The 22915-nt window shown below is 39.3% G+C and overlaps 1 protein-coding gene across 1 annotated transcript; it reads right to left on the bottom strand.

The window, feature by feature from the left end:
• Positions 1 to 1713: 1713 nt before the first annotated feature.
• LOC147608436 (uncharacterized) lies at positions 1714 to 4554 on the bottom strand. Its single transcript, XM_086789376.1, has one exon. The coding sequence runs from the start codon at positions 4510 to 4512 to the stop codon at positions 1903 to 1905; it is 2610 nt and encodes an 869-aa protein (XP_086645502.1). The 5' UTR covers positions 4513 to 4554; the 3' UTR covers positions 1714 to 1902.
• Positions 4555 to 22915: the final 18361 nt, after the last annotated feature.

Below are 22915 nucleotides of genomic sequence, written 5' to 3' on the forward strand. Positions count from 1 at the left end.
AACTTAACCCCCACATCCTTAATCTTTTGGCCTCTAGGAATTGTCTCTCTATCTCACATTAGTTGTCTAAGTCAAAATGTTGTAAAATATCTCAAGTGCTTTTCCAAAGGTAGTATCATTGCCATAAGGATGAATTCGAAGTTAAATGGAACCCTAATCATCAAAATGAACAAATTGTGGGCTAAAACAAGTGTGATCATGTATTCAATCAGTTTAGACACCGCATGGCTATTCCTCTTAGTCATCCTAACCACATAGATCCTTTGCACAAAGATCTATATGCCATATAAAAACAATTCTATGGACTCACGTGACATCATTCAACATCCATTTTGGATTGACCAAGATAATTCTAAAGTTTCCAAAACTAATTGAATATTGAGTTCATAATTGAATCAAACTCTCGTAGACTAAATATAATGGCAACATCATCCTTTAGCCTTCTATACTGAATATAATGGCAACCAACATCATCCTTTAGCCTTCTATACTGAATATAATGGCAACCAACATTATCCTTTAGCCTTCTTTAGTTGCCTATAATCCAAACCCATACATAGGGTTGTCAAGAGATATGGTATGAACTTACCCCACTGAGTCAATGTGCAAGCATTGCACTACACTTCAGGATATCACCTTTAGGCATGCCTTCTTTTACCTTTCATTCTACTTCAAGAATACTATCAAAATAATTCTCACTAGACATATTCCTACATAACCATATTGTCTTTGTTATGTGCATATTGGTACCTCTAAAAACATGCTACAAAGACATGAAGTAAGATAAACTTTTTGTTCTACTCCAAGAACATCATTCTCAGATATATTCCTACATAACCATATTGTCCTTGTTTTGTGCATATCGGCACCTCTAAAACATGCTACGAAGACATGATGTTGGATAAACCATGTTAGCTTGAGCCTCTTAGAAATCCTTTCAGCCGTCATGGATTTTTGAATATCCAAGACTATCTTAGATTTGAATGAGGCTAGCATACCCTTGTCGGCAATTTCCAATCAATAAGAGAAGCAAGACCTAGAATAAGAAAACTTTCAAGTCTACCATATGCTTGGGAATCCGGAGGAATAATGTATTTTGCATTATACAAAAGTAAACCTTTGTTTATAAAGAGAGAAAAGGCCTGGTCTGGAAACAAGAAATTTCCAAACACAGCATAGATGGCTTTGAATGTCTTAGTGAAGGATTCCACTGGTTGCTACCACTCAATGCTTGATGATGGGTACACATTTGAAATCACGTCAACAACACCACACGAGAAGGCAAATATAAGTGAAAATAGGCATAAAATATAAGTAAAACAAACATAAAATATTAAAAAAAATTTGGACTCAAAAAGGGCCTCTAAGAAGATCCATGTCATTACCTTTCTAGAAAAAAAAGGGGCTAAAACAATGAAAGAAATGCGTTTTTTTTTAAAACTCTCTAAAAGCCATCAAAGTGGCCCACTAGTGTTAAGTAGAGATCATCGTCCATAATAGGATCTACATAAATTATACTTGGTCACGAGAGTTTGTGTTTGACCATGTTTTAAATAAAAAGCTTTAATCAATTGCGACTGTTGACCTGCCCAACCTCTTAGAATTCATTTGCAAGTTGTAACCTTGCCTTGAACCCTATTAATATCTTTTTTCATATATATTGGCACTTAATTGAACCGTCGTGTCTGTTTGCTATTCCTAATTCTAAAAATTGCTCTAATCATAGTAATTAAAGTTAATAGTTATGGAAACCTAGTCTAGTGCAAGGGGTAATGATATAAGAAACCTGGTTTTTCATTTTCTACTGAACAGTAGCGCTAGCCATTGTTGCTACAATGGTGCTGATCTCTGTACAGAGAACTATATACATGTCAAAAACTTGCGAGAAGCCGCTTGCAAATGTCAATCAAAGAGCCAGAGATGTGCAACATGAGATTTCCCCGGGTCGTGGAAGGCTTTGGAAGCGCCGGCTTTTGATTGATCATGACGAGCTTCATTTGTTGACTGATGGGCTCCTGCGTCGATCTTATCTGAATCTTCTGCAGCAGGCACAGTAACAGACCCTCGTCTTAGAAGGGTTCTGCCATGCGCGCTCTGTGTGTCGCGTGCGAGCTCCCTTTGTGAAGAGCTCCCTTCTGGCATTGACACACCACCTGAATCTTCAACAAGAATGAAAGAACCTCTTCTCAGAAGGTTTCTATCAGTGTTCTGATCACTCTCTGCAAATAATTCCACTGAAGCTGGTTCTCGTGTGGTACCCGATTCATGCGCCGGCACACTAAACGACCCTCTCCTCATAAGAACTCTACCACCAGCGACAACATGACTCTTCGCAAAATCAGATGTAGCAGCTTCCTCCTGCCGCTCTGCAACGGCGGCCCCTTCAAGCGCCTCATCTGCGCCTTGGGGTATAAGGAAAGACCCTCTTCTCTGAAAGATCCTGGCATCGCCTTCGAATTCATCTTCTATAACGATGAAAGAATCGCTTCTCCAAAGATAGCTCTTATGGCTCTCCTGTTGATCAGACTCAGCTTCTGCGGCTGCTGCTATGTTCTCTCTTGTAGAGTGATCATCCTTTGGACTAGACGCAGCATGCGCCAAGCGTGTAGTATTGGTGGAGACGGCATGCTTGTGTAGGGTAACTGCGACAGAAGGATCCCCCTGCAATATGATCCTAGCATCCACATTTGAAACAGGTTCTTCATTTTGAGTTGCCTCCGCTAGTAACAGCAGTCTTCCAGCCTCGTCTTCCTGATCACCGGACACTGCAGGAGGTTGTGCCGGCGGAGCAGGAGCCGCCGCTCCTTTCCGATGAGATTTCGCCTTCTGTTTCGACTTATACTGCGCCTGCGCTTGTGTTGTAACAGCAGTGCCTTTCAGAATACTTCTGGCAAGCCCGTCCGCTTTGGGAGCAGCTATAGCATTGCCTTCTGAGTTAGACTTACGTTGCCCCGCCACAGGAGAACGCGGCGCTGCCTCTCTCCGGCGAGCTCTAGCATGACCTTCTGCACTTGGAAGAGGACGTCCAGCATTATCTGCACTAGACTCTGCAGGATCGTCCTCTGTCGGAGCCCGCCAGTTTGCCTCTTCTCGTGTTAGACCAGCGTCCCCTTCAAGAGCAGTTCTCGGCACTGGCGGCTTTCCTTTCACTATCACCGGGCGATCAACTTCCGTTTGCATTTCAGGTGAATCAGCTTCATCTGAGCTATCGTCTGGTTCTTCAAATTCTATCATATGAACTGCTTTCTGCTTTGGAGCATGTCGTTTCCGGCGCTTCCGCCGCTGATCTTCCAGCCATGCCTCCCCCCTGTAGTGAGGCCCCGTCTTGCGCTTCAGCACCGTCTCTAGTGGAGGCAGCTTGTGGTGAACTTGTTGACAATGTTGAAGCTCACGCCGCCTGGCCAACTTGGTTCTCCACAACCATGCAAGCAGCTCCACAGGAGGCGCTGTGAGCTTCAGGCAGCGAGTACTTCTCGACTCACTGGTGCTCTCTTTCCAGTACATCCAGCAAGCAATGGGAAGGAAGATGTCGATCATCTGCTTCGACCTCTTCTTCCAGCGCCGCCTGCCGAGGACCAACAAAACGAAGAGGAAGAGGATGATGGCAGCAAGCGAGAAGATAGCCGCGACGGTGGTTTTGCGGCCGAGGCGCGCCAACGGATTGCTGGACCGGGAAGTGGACATCGAGGAAGACGGTGGCGGAGAGGGTGGCGAGAGTATGCCGAAGCCGCTCCTGAACCACCATGAGTAGATGGTGTGGAGTTCTGCTCTGGTGCCGGTGGCGGAGGTAAAGCCGACGTACATTAAGTCGTGCATGTTGGGAGAGAGGTCAAGAGCCATGGCGATGACAGGGAGGGAGGGCTTATTGGAGGGGAAGTAAGCCAAGTAAACCCAGAGGTACTTATTAACACCGTCGTAATCAATCCAGCAAGCGATTTTAGCGCCGGCGTTGAGGATGATACCGAGGGAGGAGAGGTCGTTGGTTTTGATCGAGCGGAGGGAATTGACGTCGACGCCGACATGGTTGCCGTTGGGGTCATCGAAGGGGAGGTTTTTGTGCGTATCGAACTCGACGGCGAAGACTTTGTTGGAGGCTCGGCCGTTGGTGGTGGAGTTAAACATGCCGAGGTAGCCGCCGGAAGAGACCTGGAGGTCGTCTCCTTTGAAGAGATTAGGGCAAATCAGGAAGGCCATGCCGTCGCCGAAGTACTCACGGCTCATGTCGGTGTTCATGGAGAAGACGAAGGAGGTGTTGAAGGAGGTCAAGGTGTTGGCAGTGCTATTCTGCATGCGGATCATCTTCTTGTAGAGCGCCCTACCCACCGTCGTCGTTACGTAACGGTTCATCTCGAGCACCCCCGTCGCCATGTTTACTGTCGTGTTCCTGAACACCGACACCGTTGCCACCCATGATGCGTAGTCTGAGGCGTAGAAATACAAGCCCCCGCTTGGAACCGCAAGAAGCACCACGAGGAGACACAGATATTGACATAGGTGGCGCTGTTGCACCATGGCCAATGCCGATAACGTTTCTGCCGCCCTCCCATATCTTGCTTCCCCCTTCACAACACCATGCAAGCTCCTAAGAGACACAAGCAGCTCCTCTGGGTGGTTATAAGTTTTATGCCTTTTGATGCCTTGCCTTCACACATAAATGAAAAATGCATCTTAATAATGTTTCTATTATTATTTGGGGGGTGGGGACAATAGCCCACCGTTACAACTCTAGGCTATTGTCTAGGACAACAGTTCCAACGAAAGGTGGAATAAAGAGTGTGTTGGGCAGCATTTCGAATCACCAAGTTAAGTGAAGATTTGGCACCTATGTATGTCAAGATCTTGTCCCAAAACGTATTATATGGCTTTGTCACTTCATTGAACACTCAAGTGTGTAATCCTTGTTTGTTTTATGAAGAGGTTAGTGCTATGCTCATGGAGGATGAGATTATAAAGGATGTATGATCAATCAACAAAGTAATTATGTCCATATCTATATCTTGAACACGTACCCATAATGGTTTGACGATATCCTTATGGTGATTCCCACTCCAATACTATGTGCTAGCAACCTACTATGACTTCCTTAATGATGTATTTCATGGATGTATTATGAGATGAAGCATTATATTAGTAAAAGTCCACTTATGTGCCGTAGATGCCCAAATATAGTGTGAACACTTATGGCCTTGTATAGTCAATTGCTCTCACAAACTCATAACTAACTAAATGAGTCGATTATGGCTTGTTTTCTCATTAGCGTACTACAGTGCCTTTTCATGACACTTATTACTACTCTCATATGTGGTGAAGAGCATCTAGTTAACCCAAAATGGGTTTAATATCCCCCTCCATGATGCATATTCTATCCTCAAAATCTTTTTATGGCCTAAAAGCTTAACCTTCAAGTCTGTACAGATTAAGGAATTTTTGGAGCCTTTCTTTTGAAGTATGCATATGGCATCCAAAAGCCTATATCTACCATGTCTTCAAATGTTGTCTCTACTTATAAGCTAGTAAGCATCAAAGATGAATCTGGTCATAGAGCATCATGACCACCTCTCTTTGGGACCTTGATTCATGCTAATGCATATAAGCGATGATAGCAGTAGAGCATCACGACCACCTCTATGGGACCTCAATTCATATATCGAGAGAAGAATGTTGGGGTCAAAGGTCTCACAATGTTCTTTCAGGTGGTCAATGAGCACAATAGTCATCTTCATTGGCTATGAGTTGGACTTTCTCCTTGGTCACATTATCAAATCAAAGTTTACATCAATCTTTGTCCTGACACATTAACATCTACACCTTGTGATTTTGGCATAGTCATTGGCAGACTTGCATCTATCTTCATTATTTGTGTGGGTGATGTGCATAGCTTCTATAAGTGGCAAATAATATTGAAAAAGCATTTGCTTAATGCTCCACTCTCGTGTTGTTACTGCAATGGATGTACTCTATTTTGTAAGGCCCTCTATATATGTAGTAGCTATTGTGGTTGAGCACCCACATCTTCACTTCCCAGTTTAGACACTGGATGGTGGCCAAATGTGACCAGATGGTTAGGAGATGGCTTATGTAGACTTAGAACTTTGCCAGGTAGGATACATGCTTGTGCGGGCTATGTAACTACATAAGCATTGTTGGCAAATCACAGGTTCAACCATGGAGCTATGGAGGATAAAATCTCTCCATGGTTGAGGAGGAAGAAGAAGAGAGAAAAGAGAGAGAAAGTTGGGCACAACACAAGGTGATTGTATTATGAATGATATGAGAGATGATATGAATGAACCACCAAGTACAATAGCCTTTTCTAGGCATCAAACCCTATCTTTTAACTCTAAATAAGAGGTTGTTCACACCTAGAGTGTTCACACCAAGTTGGCTATAAACCTAATGCCCGGATGCCTGTATCCCCAATGTCACATGATATTTTGGTGTATTTCTAATACCCTCCCTCAAAAAATATCCATGGCTACTATGACATCAATGCTAGCTCTAATTACAAAGCTATTTCTGATGTTCATCCAAATGCCCATAGGTCTTACTCATGGTTTTTTACAATGACAGTCAATGATGACAAATGCTAGACATCTACTTATGATTACATTTCACTTAGGATAGAGGGGTGACCATAGGTGGGCTGCCTTGGTTGGTTTAGGAAGCCACCTATGCATTTTATAACATCAAGGCTATGTAACAAACCCAAAAAGTCCAAAAGATTCAGATTTTGGGGGACGACCCGGTCAGAGAACCCATGACTCAACATAAAATAGGAATTAGAAATAAAGGGAGAGTCCCCCCTTGATGACCAACATGCTGATGAAGATCTTCTTGATGTAGTTCTTCGTAATGTCGATGTTGCTCTTGATCTTCTTCATGTCGATGTGGATCTTGATGTTGATGTATCCCTTGGTCTTTTTCATCCTTGATTTCATTGTGTGTAATGAAATCCATGTAGGCAAAGATGGATCATATTCTCAATGTATTCAAAAATCCTGACATGATGATGATACATGTCCCTTCCAAATGATAATGTTCTGAAACTGTATAAGGAGGTCTTAGCCTTATCAATGTCTGGTGTCTTGCCCTTTTACAAATGATTTATGATCATAATAGATGTGGTACATGAAGTATATAAGCTCAAAAATCCCATTATCCCAAACAATGTTGATACAGATTTATACCTGATTTTGGATTAACAAATTGACCACTCAAATCAAGGGCAAATCTGATTTTATGCTTTACAGAGGTTTAGAAACACTTTAATGTGAGATATAAATCATTAATGGCCGTAAAAACCTCATATGATTAGCACTAATCAAGGTATTAGTGAAAGCAATTTTTTGTATTTAGGCAAAAAATACCCTCATTTGGAGAGCACGTCGAAGGGCAAAATCAAAGGGCTTTCTTGATATGAACCTAAAGTAATAGCAAGTCCGCAAAATGGTATGATTGAACCCTCAATGTTCCAAGAACATAAGGATTAGTGCCAATTAATCACTGATTAAAAGAGGGAATTTAATGTTTGTAGTGCAAAAGAACAGGCAACTTGGAGCTTTCAAGAAGCCCTTTCACAAATCTTCTTCAAGAAAACTTCAAGGGGCACTAATAACAATATATCTAGTTGTGTTTAAAGCCCACAATGATGAGATTAACCAAAGTATGCATACCTTCATCTCTCTTTGACCAAAATGACTATTAGAGGCAAGCCTAGTGCTATAGCAACTTGTATAATGATTCTTTTCAAAATATGAAGCTATAGGTAGATTTACAACACCCAAAAACCCTTGGGGCAACATGGATTTGCGTCGAATTGAACCACCCACCTTAGTTATGCTTAATCTACCTTTCTAATCACCATGATCAATCCCATAGTTGGATTCTCAACAATTTCCATAGCTAGTATTTGGCCTCATTCTCGACTCGCTACCAGGATGGACTTTCCCATAGGCTTGAGAGAGATATATAGTAGCCCCTTTGACTGGTCATATGTTGGGTTTCTCCATTGATGATTCATGAACCATCACATATTGAGGATTATTTTGCATTTGCATAGATTTCTTTAATTTCCACAAACAACAGCAACTCCTCTTTGATAAGTTTCCCGAATCCAAGTATTTAATAAAATGTTATTTTTTTCTAGACTTTTGCTTCCTCCAGTCTATATGATTTGGTCACATGGCCAAGCTTGGTATAGTAGAAACACTTTGCCTTTGATTTCTTATTCTTCTCAGAAGCATTAGGGTTATTAAAGCCTTCTTTGTATTTGCAGAGAATGTAGCATCACTACGTGGTATCACTACCTCTCCTCCTCCACTATCATTGTGCCAAACTCCTCAAAAGTAAGAGGCAGGTCCCGCAGTTGCATTTTAGTGAGGTCACCAAACTATCATATCATACTTCTAAGCCAACACTTTGATGTGTTCCAGTTCTTCATTGGTCTTGATGATCTCCACCATTGCCATGTGATTTTTTAGATTCTTTATTTGCGATATAAACTTCTCTTCCACTTCTACTTCAAGATGCTTTTATGTACTACAAGCTAATTCTCAAGGTTTTATATCCTTGACTCATACTAGTTCTTAAAAACTTGCCATGCTTAGAAGCTATGGTAGTACACTAAATTAGGCTCAACATAAGTATTTGATATCGTGCTTTAGAAGCTCTCTTTCTCTTATAAAAATTCTTGACCACAATAAACTCAATGATGACAAAGGCTGATAAACTATACATATAGTTTCTAGGCTCGGTATGGATATAGATTTTTATGGATATAGATTAGCATGGAAGTAGGGTCAGCCATGTTGGCCAACCCATGACTTGGTCCAAACTGACCATATTAGAGCCTAAGATTTAATACCATGTAAGAAAATACAATAGTGGATTCAAAATCTTTATAATACAAAGAATTTAATTACAGAAAGAGTTGGAGAGTAAACAATATTACTGCTTGCATTATTGCTTGTAAACTTTGATTATATCCATCCACTTGTGTGCTCTGGTGGATAAGGAGCTTTGAATGGAGATCTAGATAGACTCTGGGATGGAAGACGTCTTGCTCTTACAAGAGTGCTTGAATGGCCATCTAGATAAAGAATGTATTGCTTTTATAAAAGTGGTTAAACACAATGAACTTGATGATTAACAAAAGTTGCTAAACTATATATATATAGTACATGCCCAGGGTTGGCATGGATGTAGGTCGGCATGGACATAGGTCATCCATATTGGCAAACCCATGACTTGGTTGGCATGGACATAGGTCATCCATATTGGCCAACCCATGACTTGGTTGGCATGGACGTAGGTTGGCCATGCTATTCAACCCACTACTTGGTCCAAAATAGCCAACTAAGTATATCATTCTATTGGGACCATATTAGAGAACAATTGGATCTTTAGGTACTTTGCGTACGACCATTTGAGATAGTTTGGACCCTTAAGTAGGCCTTGCAACTTGAGAACAATGCGTCCTTCATTTGTTGGATTGTTCAACTAATGTGATTACATAGCCTGCACATGCATGCTTGTTAGAAATACACCAAAATATCACGTGACATTGGGGATACAGGCATCCGGTCATTAGGTTCATAGCCAACTTGGTGTAGGTGTGAACAACCTCTTATCTAGATTTAAAAGATAGGGTTTGATGCCTATAAAAGGGTATTGTACTTTGGTGGTTCATTTATATCATCTCTCATATCATTCATAATACAATCACCTTGTGTTGGGCACAACTTGCTCTCTCTTTTGTATGTTCTTCTTCCTCCTCAACCATGGAAAGATTTCATCCTCCATAGCTCCATGGTTGGACCTGTGATTGTCAACATGGTATCAGAGCCATGATTCTCAGTGATTCATGCTTAATCCTTGCTCATCATTACATTCTCTAATCATGATTAGTGAGTAATTACCCATTTTATCATCTTTCACCATTTATTCTCATTTAGGTCATCTCTCTCTTCTACCCCCTGCCTTTGCAGCCTTGAATGCTCCTCCTACACCCAACCAAATCAAACTCTTCAAGTTGGAGCTTCACAACAGCTTCTAGGCATAGCCCATATTTGATTCAATTCAGCTCAATTGTGCGCAAAAATGCTAGCAGCATACAATTTCAAAACGTAGCAAATCTGGAGTATTTTGACGAATTTGCCTTTGCCATTTTGAATTGGTACAATTCCTCTTAGTCGTACTTACTATATTGTGTAATAAATAAGCTCACAAAGTTTGAGGGCTTTTGCTCTACAAGAGCAACCATTAATAAAATGCAGGTTGTTTTGGGACCACACCAAGAACTGTAAGAGAGAGAGAGAGAGAGAGAGAGAGAGAGAGAGAGAGAGAAAGACAAAGAGAGATTGCACACTCAACAATAGCTCTATTACAATATGTTGTAAACCATACAATGATATAGGCCTTCTAGCGTTATCCCACTTTATACATCATCATGGCATGTGGCACTCCCTTTTCCACATTCTTTTATAAGGATCTCAACATTCACACCATAAAATATTATCTTGCACCTCTAAGGTGCGTTCACACAAACTACAATGTGTTCTAACACTACACGATTTAACATTGCACCTTTCAACACCCCTCCTCAATGTAAAATTAGGTGTTCATAATCTCTCTAATAAACTAGACCACTCACCTCTCACCCCCAACCAATTTGGCATTGCCAATCTCAACACTTTCCCTCAATACAAATTGGAGTGTTCAACAAGTGTGTGTGCATGTGCCTAGCCAAGCTAGACATGAAGTCCATTTTGAGCCCGCTTGCTCATAGCGGAACCACTGAGTCCAATTTGAACATAAATGTTCAGGTGGAAACCAACCCATGAAGTGCGACACGTATGCATGCACAACTCAACACACACCACATTTACAAACCATTTTGATCACCTACAAGCTCGGGCACGGAACCCTCATAAATCTAGGTGAGACAAAATATAAGAATTTTGGCCGAAGCTAGGCAGGAAACCTAAGTGAGGAATAAACCACGGCTTTTTTCAGTGAAGCCAATATTTGCTTGGTATTTTAAGGCGACATAACTTTTATGTTCTTCTTGTGGCCACAACTGACCAGGGGATCCATGTGTGAACACCTTCTTGTTTTGGGTGTATGTGAATCCACACCTTAACTTTGTTAAGGGTTAAAGTTGATTTTTTCATTTAGGCAAGAAAAAAAACATTTTTTTGCTCACTGACGGGGTCCACTTATCAGCACTTTTCCATAGTTGCATGTTGCCGCTACACACCAGGATTACAATTACCCCTCTGGTCATCTTCCTTATCATGTTGTCTGTTGCACAGCTTTTCTACACCATAGCCAAAGATTCATGGAAACCTGATCAAGCTCGCCATAGCTACTACTCATAAGATTTTATGGCATCCTTGCCTTTTTCGCTTGCACTCACACTCTGCTACCCTCAAATCTCATGTGCTCTAATTATGTGCCATTTGCCATAGCTCCTATGCTACTTCTTGTTGATGTCGACTCTCAACTAAGCACTGGTTGTTGTGATGTTCCCTTTCCAAAACCCTATTTACTAGACTTCTTCTTGTAGTGCCCGCCTCATCACTCTTCTCCATTCAACAAGTGAGTCGATTGGCTATAGACAATAACCATCTCAATGCCATTATTGTTCCATCTCAATCAACTGCACACCACGACAACTATCCCCTGCAGCATCTCCATATACCTCCATTTAGATTATCCATCAAGCTCTCAAATTAGCTTCCATACCCATGACCTATTGCCATAGGTCCTTGATGTGGCTTCTTGCTCTTTTTGAATGAGTGTCCTTTGTTTGTTAATGCAACCACCATAAACATGGCAACTGAACTTACCATGACCTCCATTTGCAATTCCTTCAATTACACTTTGAAACTTGGCTACACTAGGCCTTCACCTGCTCTCTACGCCCAAGTTTCCCATTTGTTGTTGCACCTGCTCTACGCCCAAGTTCCCCATTTGTTGTTGCAACCATTCTCTTTGACTACAATACCTTACTAGTGAGCTCCATTTACAACTACTTTGTTGTAGCTTCTTTGCCTCCATAATGAACTTTCTTCCAAGGTTCCATAGCCATTGGTATGGACATTCTCACAAGCTCATCTCATTGAGTCCTCATAAGCATACATCCATTGTTACATGCCCCAAAGGGTGTTTCTCCAAACACGGGTTTCCCCCATTGAGAAACCACAAGGTTCCAACTATGTGAAAGCTTTATGTTGAGAATCCTACTATGGGATTGATCATGGTGCTTATGTATGTGTGTGAGACCCCCGCCCCCTCCGCAGCAGTGCCCCCTCCGAGGGCGCTGGGGGCGGAAGCAGCATCAGACTCTCACGCCGGGTAGGGATCCACACTCGGGGCCTCGCCCACGGATGTCCGGACAAGAGACTAGCCCGGCGGTTCCTCCGAAACCAAGCCTCGAAAAACTTCCCTCGCCTGAAAGGCATGAGTGATTTCGTCAGGAAAATTATCTAACGGGAGAATTGATCTAATGAGTCAAAGCCTTAACTATTCAAACTGATCCGACCCAACCTGAAGTCACATGGTCAGATCAAAGAAGAGCCTTGCACTTGGTCCATAGAATTATCGCTTTTTTCCTCCTTTAAACGAGGCACAACTGCCGCTGATTCCCTCCCACAGAACAAGGGTCTTCCTAGGACTTAATCTAACTAACGTAACTAATCGTAACTTTTTTGTATCACAGAAATCCCCCTATCTAGCCCATGGGTTAGCCAGCCACCCAACCACTGTATTGGTGGGATTCCTTTATAAAAATTTGGTTATGTTTTGCCCGAGTACCAAGGAAAAGTGTTCCCATGCTGCCTACCTAGCGTTTCATGCAAAATTTAAGGTAGGCATACCACGTACACACCCAATATGAAATTGCCATTATAACAGGTTCGGCTGTCTTTAAAACAATCCTTCAATGAAAATCATAGTATTACTAATCATAATCCTCCAAAATATTGAGTCCATTGTATTACAAAATATATCATCTGGACTCTCCGTGTTCTGGCGTAAAATAGTCCTTTAAAAGAAAACAGAGGTTCTATTGAAGTAAAATTTCCGGTTTGAGATTGGTTCCACAAAACCCTTTTTCCTTAATCCATAATTTCATAATGAGAATCATTGATCTCTCATCAAGGTAATCTACCCATCATTTAACTAAATGTCCAACTAGATTCTTGGTGATTTCGGTCAAGGGAAAACTATGTTAATTCAACGGTAGACTATTCTTTGTATTTAAGAACTGGAATTGGTCACGAGGTTTTTTCTTGATTTAGATCGAGAGATGGACAAGTAGTTTACTGATTGACCCTCTCATAGTCGTGGTCTAACCAAAATTATTCAGTTTATTTAAGAACTGAAATTGGTCACGAGGTTTTTTCTTGATTCAGATCGAGAGATGGACAAGTAGTTTACTGACTGACCCTCTCATAGTCGTGGTCTAACCAGAATTATTCGGTTTATTTCGAACTTTGAATCCAAGGATTTTCTTCAGATAAACATCTACTGAACTTCTAACTGTAAGAAAATTCCAACTTTATGAACTTCATTCCTTCTTAACCATAATAGATTAAGAAATGGTTTTATATGAGAATATCGGATTTTTATGAAAATACTCTTCTTCCATTTAATCTAATTTTGGGTAAATATCAATTTGGTGATTTAACCACATAAAATATCTAAAGATATTCTTTCTACCACTTTAATTTATCAAATCTAATTCTCTAGGTGGAATTATGGTGAAAATTCCTCTTTTGTCACCAAAAATTAATTCAAACCTTTCTCTACTTAAATACCGTAAAAATTCTTCTTTTAACTAAATACCAATATCCATTTTTTGAATAAGCTTAAAATTCTCTTTTTCTCATTTAATGATTAGATTCCAATTGTCATGGGAATTCCTCTTTTATCATAAAATAAATTTATCTTAAATTCTTATTTAAATTAAATAAAAATATCCATTAATTCAAATATGCCAAGAATTTCACTTTTACCATTTAAATGATTGAATTTCAAATGTCATGGTAATTCCTCTTTTATCATTTAAATTTTTTCATGCATAAAAATAAATTTATCTAAAATTTCTCTTTAAATTTAAATAGAAATATTCATTATTTTAATATATAAAATTTTCTCTTTTTCCATTTAATTACATGGATCTCCATTATCATGGGAATTTCTCTTTTTGTATAAAAATAAAGATACCAAAAATTTCTCTTTTCTCTAATTAATTATTTTCGCATAAATACTAAAAATTAGTTTTCCATAAATGTGATGAAAATCATTCTTTTAGCATAGGATTTGCAGCTCATATTGGAGCATGTCATATGGGCATGGCTCACGGAGTTGCTCACAAATAATGGGTAACATTGGTGGAAGCATTCAAAGCTTCCACCAATGTTACCCATTATTTGTGAGCAACTCCGTGAACGGGGCCGAATACCTGCTATGGAAATTGTTGATAATCCAACTATGGGATTGATCATGGTGATTAGCAAGGTAGATTAAGCTAACTAAGGTGGGTTAAACCACACCAAGAACTCTAACAGAGAGAGACATTACACACTCAACAATAGCTCTATTACAATATGTTGTAAACCATACAATGATATAGGCCTTCTAGCCTTATCCCACTTTACACATCATCATGCCATGTGGCACTCCCTTTTCCACATTCTTTTATAAGGCTCTCAAAATTCGCACCACAAATTATTATCTTGCACCTCAAAGGTGCGTTCATACAAACTACAATGTGTTCTCACAGTACACGATTTCACATTGCACCTTTTAACACCCCTCCTTAATGTAAAATCAGGTGTTCATAATCTCTCCAATAATAAACTAGACCACTCACCTCTCACCCCCAACCAATTTGGCATTGCCAATCTCAACACTTCCCCCCCTCAATGCAAATTGGAGTGTTCAACAAGTGTGTGTGCATGTGCCCACCCAAGCTAGACACAAAGTCCATTTTGAGCCCACTTGCTCACAGCGGAACCACTGAGTCCAATTTAAACCTAAATGTTCGAGTTGAAACCAAGCTATGAAGTGCAATGCCTATGCGTGCACAACTCAACGCACACCACATTTACAAACCATTTTGAGAACCTACGAGCTCAGGCAGCACGGAACCCTTATAAATCTCCGTGAGACAAAATATAACCATTTTTTCCAAAGCCGGGCAAGGAACCTAAGTGAGGAATAAAACACGGATTTTTTTCAGCAAAGCCAATATTTGCTTGGTATTTAGCCAATATTTGCCTGGTATTTTAAGGTGACATAACTTTTATATGATGATTACAATTCTTCTTGTGGCCACACAACTCACCAGGGGATCCGTTTGTGAACACCTTCTTTTTTAGGGTAAGTGTGTGAATCCACCCTTAACTTTGTTAAGAGTTAAAGTTGATTTTTTCATTTAGGCAAGAGAAAAAAACATCTTTTGCTGACCGAAGCCGTAGGAGGTTATGCCCCAACTACTTTTGCAGCAAGATGTTATGTCTCACTGAATGCAACCGAGATTGCGAATAGATCACCACAATAACAAAGGGAACCGATAAAGTGTATGAAAAATGGTAGAGTGTAGAAGTGTTACAGTAGAAATGCAAAAATTGATGAAGTGCATAGGTGGGAAAATTCCATCAATTTGTAACTTTGTTTTGTAAGAGTAATTGAGTAGTATATCTCTTGCATCAAGTTATATGAATGGATGTGCAAGTTATATTTTCTTACATGGTATCAAAGCTCAGGCTCTAGAGAAAGTTTGTTAGCAAACTACTCTTTAGTAGCATACTTAGCACATTTTGGACTCTTTTAAGTTGTCAGAGAATGCCATTGAGCTTGATGTGAGGTAGGGCCCAATTTTAGATCCAACAAATCATAATATCACCAGATCCAATATTTGTTCTGGCATTGAGGAGGAGGAACCCAAATACTTTGTGTGCCATTGACACACAAAGTATCCGTGTGCCACAAGCGTCACCAGTGCCACTAGATGACTCTGATTTAGTATACGAGTACTCAAGAAAAGGCTTAGGTGGTTATATGGAACCAATATGAAACAATGAATCAAACAAGGATTTAGACCTTAAGAATCATCTAGCATTGAAAGAGAGGAATTATGATGGACAAATAGCCAAGGAATTCAACATTACACCCAAGAAAAGAATCTACAAGATTAAATGGCACCATTTCAAATCACCAAGTCAAGTGAAGATTTGGCACCTATGTTTGTCAAGATCGTCCCAAAAGTATGATGATGACTTGGTCACTTCATTGAATACTCAAGTGAGGAATCCTTCTTTGTCTTATGTTTAGTGCTATGCTCGTGGAGGATGAGATTATAAATCCTTCTTGGCATTAACAAATGTTCTACATCAAAGAGCAAAGAAAGACACACTAAAAGGATATATGATCAATCTACAAAGTAATGATGTCCATATCTATATCTTGAACATGTACCCATAATAGTCCGACGATATAGTTATGGTCATTCATGCTCCAAGACTACGTGGTAGCAAGCTACTATGACTTCCTTAATGATTTATTTCATGGATGTATTATGAGATGAAGCATTATATTAGTAAAATTCCACTTAGATTCTTGAATATAGTGTGAAAACTTATAGCCTTGTATATAAGTCAGTTTCTCTCACTCACAAACCCATAACTAATTAAATGACTCGATTATGGCTTCTTTTCTCATTAGAGTATTATAGTGCCTTTTCATGACACGTATTACTACTCTCATATGTGGTGGAGACCATCTAGTTAACCCAAAATGGGGTTAACGTCTCCCTACATGATGCATATTCTATCCTCAACATATTTTTATGGCCTAAAAGCTTGACCTTCAAATTTGTACAAATTTTTGGAGCCTCTTTTGAAGTATGGGTATGGCATCCAAAAGCCTATATCTACCATGTCTACAAATGTTGTCTTTGCATATAAGCTAGTAATCATCAAAGATGATGGTCGTAGAGAATCATGACCACCTCTCTTTGGGATCTTGATTCATGCTATGTGCATATAAGAGATGATATCAGAAGAGCATCATGACCACCTCTATGGGACCTCAATTCATATCGAGAGAAGAATGTTAAGGTCAAAGGTCTCACAATCTTCTTTCAGGTGGTCAATGAGCACCATGATCAGCTATGAGTTGGACTTAGTCCTTGGTCACATTATTAAATCAAAGTTTATGTCAATCTTTGTCCTAACACATTAACATCTATACCTTGTGATCTTAGCATATTCATTGGCATACTTGCATCTATATTCATTATCTATGTGGATGATGTGCATACCTTCTATAAGTAGAAAATAATATTGAAAAAAGCATTTTCTCAATGCTCCACCCTCATGTTGTTTTACTGCAATGAATGTACTCTATTTTGCAAGGCCCCCTATATGAGAAGTAGGTGTCGTTATGGTGGGCACCCATACCTTCAATTCCCAGTTTAGACACTAGATGGTGGCCAAATGTGACCAGATGGTTAGGACATGGCTCATGTAGACTTGGAACTTTTCTAGGTAGGATACATGCTTGTGCACACTATGTAACCGCACAAGCATGCATGTGCGGGGCTATGTGATCACATTAGTGAACAATCCAACAAAGTAAGTATACATTGTAGGGCCTACTTGAGGGGCTATGTAAGTACACATTGTAGGGCCTACTTGAGGGTCCAAACCTTGTCCAAAATATCTCAAATGGTCTTAGGCAAAGTCCCTAAAGATTTGGTTATAATCTAATATAGTCCCAATAAGATAATATACTTAGTTGGCTATTTTGGACCAAGTAGTGGGTTGGCCAGCATGGCCAACCTATTTCCATGCCAACCAAGTCATGGATTGGCCAATACGACTAACATATGTCCATGCCAACCCTAGGCATTTACGATATATATAGTTTAGCAACCTTGTTAATCATCATGTTCATTGTGTTCAACCACTCTTATAAAAGCAAGACATCCCCCATCTAGAGTCTATCTAGACCACTATTCAAGAACTCTTGTAATATCAAGACATCATCCATCTAGGGTCTTTGTAGATCGCATTCAAACCTCCTTACCCAGAGCATACGAGTGGATTGATATAATCAAAGTTTACAAGCAATAATGCAAGCAGTAATACTGTTTCCTCTCCAGTTCTTTCTATGATTCAATGATTTGTATTATGAAGATCTTGAATCCACTATTGTATTTTCTTACATGGTATTAAAGCTTAGGCTCTAATATGGTTAGTTTGGACTAAATCATGGGTTTGCCCATGACCCTATGTTCATGCCAATCTATATCCATACCAATCATAGGGTTTGCCAACATGGCTGTCCCTATGTTCATGCCAATCTATATCCATACCAACCCTAGGAACTATGTATATAGTTTAGTAGCCTTTGTAATCATTGAGTTTATTATGTTCAAACATTTTTGTAAGATAAAGGGAGCTTCTAGAGCATGGTATCAAATACATACAATGAGCCTGATTTAGCATACTACCACAGCTTCTGAAGCATGGCAAGTTTCAAAGAACTAGTATAAGACAACGAATCAAAAAAGGATATAAAACCTTGAGAACCATCTTGTAGTAGAAAAGCATTCTGAAGAAGAATTAGAAGGGAAATTTATATCACAAATAAAGAATCTACAAAATCAAATGGCAATGTTGGGGATCATCAAGACCATTGAAGAACTGGAATGCATCAAAGTGTTGGCCTAGAAGTATGATATGATAGACCCCACTGAAATGCAATTGCGTGACCCACCTCTTACTTTTAAGGAGTCTGGCACACTAATAGTGGAGGAGAAGAGGTAGTGATGTTACATTCTCTACAAATACAAAAAAGGCTATAATAACCGCAGAAGAATAAGAAATCAAAGGCAAAGTGAGTCTACTATGACAAGCTTGGTCATGTAACCAAATCATGTAGACTAAAGGAAGGAAATGAGAAGAAAATAGCATTTGAATACCTCTGAGTTCGGGAAAAATGTCAAAGAGGAGTTGGAGTTATTTGTGAAAATTAAAGAAATATGTGCAAAGGCAAAATATTCCTCGATACATGATGGTTTATGAATCATGAATGGCGCAACCTGACATACGACCAGTCACAAAGGGGCTAGTACATAACTCTCTCAAGCCTATGGGAAATTCCATCCCTGTAGCCATCATTGAAAGATCCATGACCCCTCCGCGCATCGAATTTGGGGTGCTAACACGTGGAAGTAGCACTTCTTGTGCAGGGCAGAGCCTCTCACTCGGGGCCTCCCCCACACACGGATATTCAGACAATAGACTAATCCCTCGATTCTTCCAAAATCGAACTCGGAAAAACTTCCCTCGCCCAACAGACATACGCGATTCCTCCGGGATATTTTATTCTAACGTAATCAAGGTCTTCACTAACCAAATTGATCCGACCGAAGCTGTAAGTCTCATGGTTAAATCAAGGAAGAGACTTGCACTTGGATCATAGATTCCAATGCTTTTTTCCTCATCAAGAGGCACAGGCATTGATTCTTTTCCATAGAACAAGGGTTATCCGGGATTTGCTTCAACTATCGTAATTTAACAGAATTGAGTCTCGTTTTAGGGATCCATTAGTCCAGCCTCACCCCATCCAATCCCATGGGTTAGCCAACTGCCCAACCACTGTAGTGATAGGATCCATTTTGTAATTTGATTATGTCCTGGCCAGCGCTTCAAGCAAACTTTAAGATAGTCACACCACTTACACACCCAATATGAAATTGCCTGTTTCACAGATTGAGTTGTCTTTAAAACAATCTTTTAATGAAACCATAGTATCACTGATCATAATCCTCCAAAATATCTAGCTTGAATTCCAATTCGCAATTCATCGGTGTACCTATGGCATCATTGGTAACCAGAACGCTCACCACCTGTTTACTCAAGGGCCTTTTCAATATTTCCTAGCCCATAGTACCTGGAAATATATTCACTTAAGAAAATCTAAATGAACTCTTCGTTGAAGATCAGCAAGACAACCAACATATCCATATAAAAGAGCCATGGACTCATCTGTTGAGGACCAGCAAGGCCAGATCCATGCTCGAGTTCAGAAAACAACTCTAACTCCTTATTCCATTTACTTCCCCGACGTACGCATGGGTATCTTCGGCAACCCCCCAGAGCCCGAGCACTGTATGGTCAGCACCCTCTAGGCTCCTTCGCAGGTCACCTGGCACTTGACTCATAGGCCACTTCCTTGGTCCCTCATCCACCGTACCGGAAGCTCACCATTTAAATCGAACCAAGGCTGATCAAGACCTCGGCTGACCTTGCTACGTAAGAGTCCTCCATTGACTCTCCGTCAGCTATTGCAACGTTATCACTTAGGTCTCCACCCACAACCTCATTCACAAGATGGTCGAAATTCTTTCCCAGCATTCTTGACATAAAATAGTCATTTAAAAATAGGTTTCATAAATACAGTTTCTAACGAACTCTCATCTTTCCACATCATTTCTCGTTATTCCACATTCTTCTACATCAATTCACATTGCTTATTCCACATCCAGTTATATGTATTCCTATCGTCCTTCATCCATTCTCATCTAATCACATCATATTACATCTCATCATCACATCACATCACAACATATCCACATTGCATCTCATCCATTCATATCACATCACATCCATCTACATTCATTCAGATCCACATCACATCCATCTACATTCATTCAGATCCACATCACATCCACATATCATCACATCACGCTCACATCTATTTACATTACTTCACATCCATTCACCTCTACCCAAGTCCACATCACATATCACATCTCATCTATCCACATCATATCTCATCCATTCATATCTAACCAGATCCACATCACATCACAGCCATTCACATCACATTCACATCTCACCACATCTCACCTCATCCACTCACATCTCATCACATCCATCACACCCATTCACATTCCACATTCATTCACATGCATATCTATCACATCACATCACATCTCATTCTCATCCCTTTACATCACATCACATCCTTTTACTACATATCATCACATCTCATTCTCATCCATTTACATCACATCACATCCTTTCACATATCATTACATCTTATTCACATCTCATCACATCCACATCCACATCCATTTATATCACATCTCATCCATTTACATCACATCACATCCTTTCACATATCATTACATCTTATTCACATCTCATCACATCCACATCCACATCCATTTATATCTCATCACATCTCATCACATCCACATCCACATCCATTTATATCACATCTCATCACATCCACATCCATTTACATCACATCACATCTCATCACACATCCATTTACATCACATCACATCTCATCCACATCCATTTACATCAAATCACATCTCATCACATCCACTCACATCTTATCACATCTCATTCACATCTTATCACATTACATTCTTATTCAGATCGCATTCACATCTAGTACCGTTTCTACTTTCGATACCGATAGGACTTTTCTAAGTTTCTGCCAATTGCTTGGCCTAGTTAAAGGTACTTTTTCTCGATGGATATTTTCATATTCTTTCTCAAATTTCTCAAGTGAAATATATTCAATATTCTTCTTCTGAGTAAAAGATTCATGGGATTTACAAAAATCAATTCTACCCATATTTTTCAATAAAATTAATAATGCTCAAAATTTCACTTTTGATAAATACTCATAATTTGAATTATGCCAAAAATCCCTCTTTTACCATTTAATTACTTGGATCTCAATTATCATGGGAATTCCTCTTTTTGCATAAAAATAAATTTACCAAAATTTACTCTTTTCTCATAATCAATTAATTATGCATAATTATAAAAAATTATTTCTCATGAATATAATGAAAATCATTCTTTTTGCATAGGATGTCCAATCCGAGAATATGGTATGAAATCCTCTTTTATAAAAATAAGATATTATTATTTTCTGAAAATTTTACCATAGCTTTACCGCCGCTATTACTGATAATTCTCAAAAAAAAAGATTCTAAAGAATAAAAGCTTGTAATGAAAATATGATAGTAGTTCCTCTTTTATGCTTAAAATCAAACTATGACTTTAAATCATAATTTCAACCATAATCATAAACTTAATTATGATTATCCCACTAGATTAAGCTCATTCCATTATTTCTCTTTTCCCAAATTGATAGGATAATCTATATCTCATTTAGAATCAATCAAAGTAGTTTTTAACTACTTATAAATAATCTAAAAGAAATAACTATTATTTTGTTAACACAAAATCATAAAAATACCATTTTCTTAATCTCTAACTTAACAAGCCTAGAGTTTAGCTTTGAATTAAGAGACTATCATTGAGAAGCATCCTCTTTCAAGGGATTTAGCCATAAAGATGGCTATTCTTTTAGAGAGAGATTTACTTAAAGAAAGCATTACAAATAAGCATAAAGATTAACTTTCTCTTAATTAAGCATTAAGACTTTAAGGGAAAGCTTGATTTGAATTGAAACAATTATTTAGAAAGCTTCTCAAGCTTGAGAGGGGTTGAGAAGAAGAAATTCATTGAGATAAATTGGAAAAAACCATAAATTTTGATTTTACCTCCAAGTTTGGCTTGATTCTTTATTAGCAGTGAGGCCCCCGACTAATCAATTGGTCCACCAAGAGAAGAAGAGCAACTCCAAGAGTTGTTGTCGAGAGAGAGAGAGAGAGAGAGAGAGAGAGAGAGAGAGAGAGAGAGAGAGAGAGAGAGAGAGAGAGAGAGCTCCCAAGAGAGAGAAAAATTTAAGGGATAATAAAAAATATGATTATTTTAATATAATACTAGCATAGTATAGCTCCAATATTTTATTACAAATGAATGAGGGTCTATTTATAGGTGAGGGAAGCCACTAACCAAGTCCAACT

Source organism: Cibotium barometz, chromosome 53 (genome assembly GCF_041138505.1).
Source record: "Cibotium barometz isolate CiBa-2024 chromosome 53, ASM4113850v1, whole genome shotgun sequence".
In the NCBI taxonomy this organism is placed as follows: domain Eukaryota; kingdom Viridiplantae; phylum Streptophyta; class Polypodiopsida; order Cyatheales; family Cibotiaceae; genus Cibotium; species Cibotium barometz.

Bases quoted from the DNA above. Each gene is read 5' to 3' on its own strand.
- LOC147608436 (XM_086789376.1), bottom strand. From the start codon at position 4,512: ATGGTGCAACAGCGCCACCTATGTCAATATCTGTGTCTCCTCGTGGTG.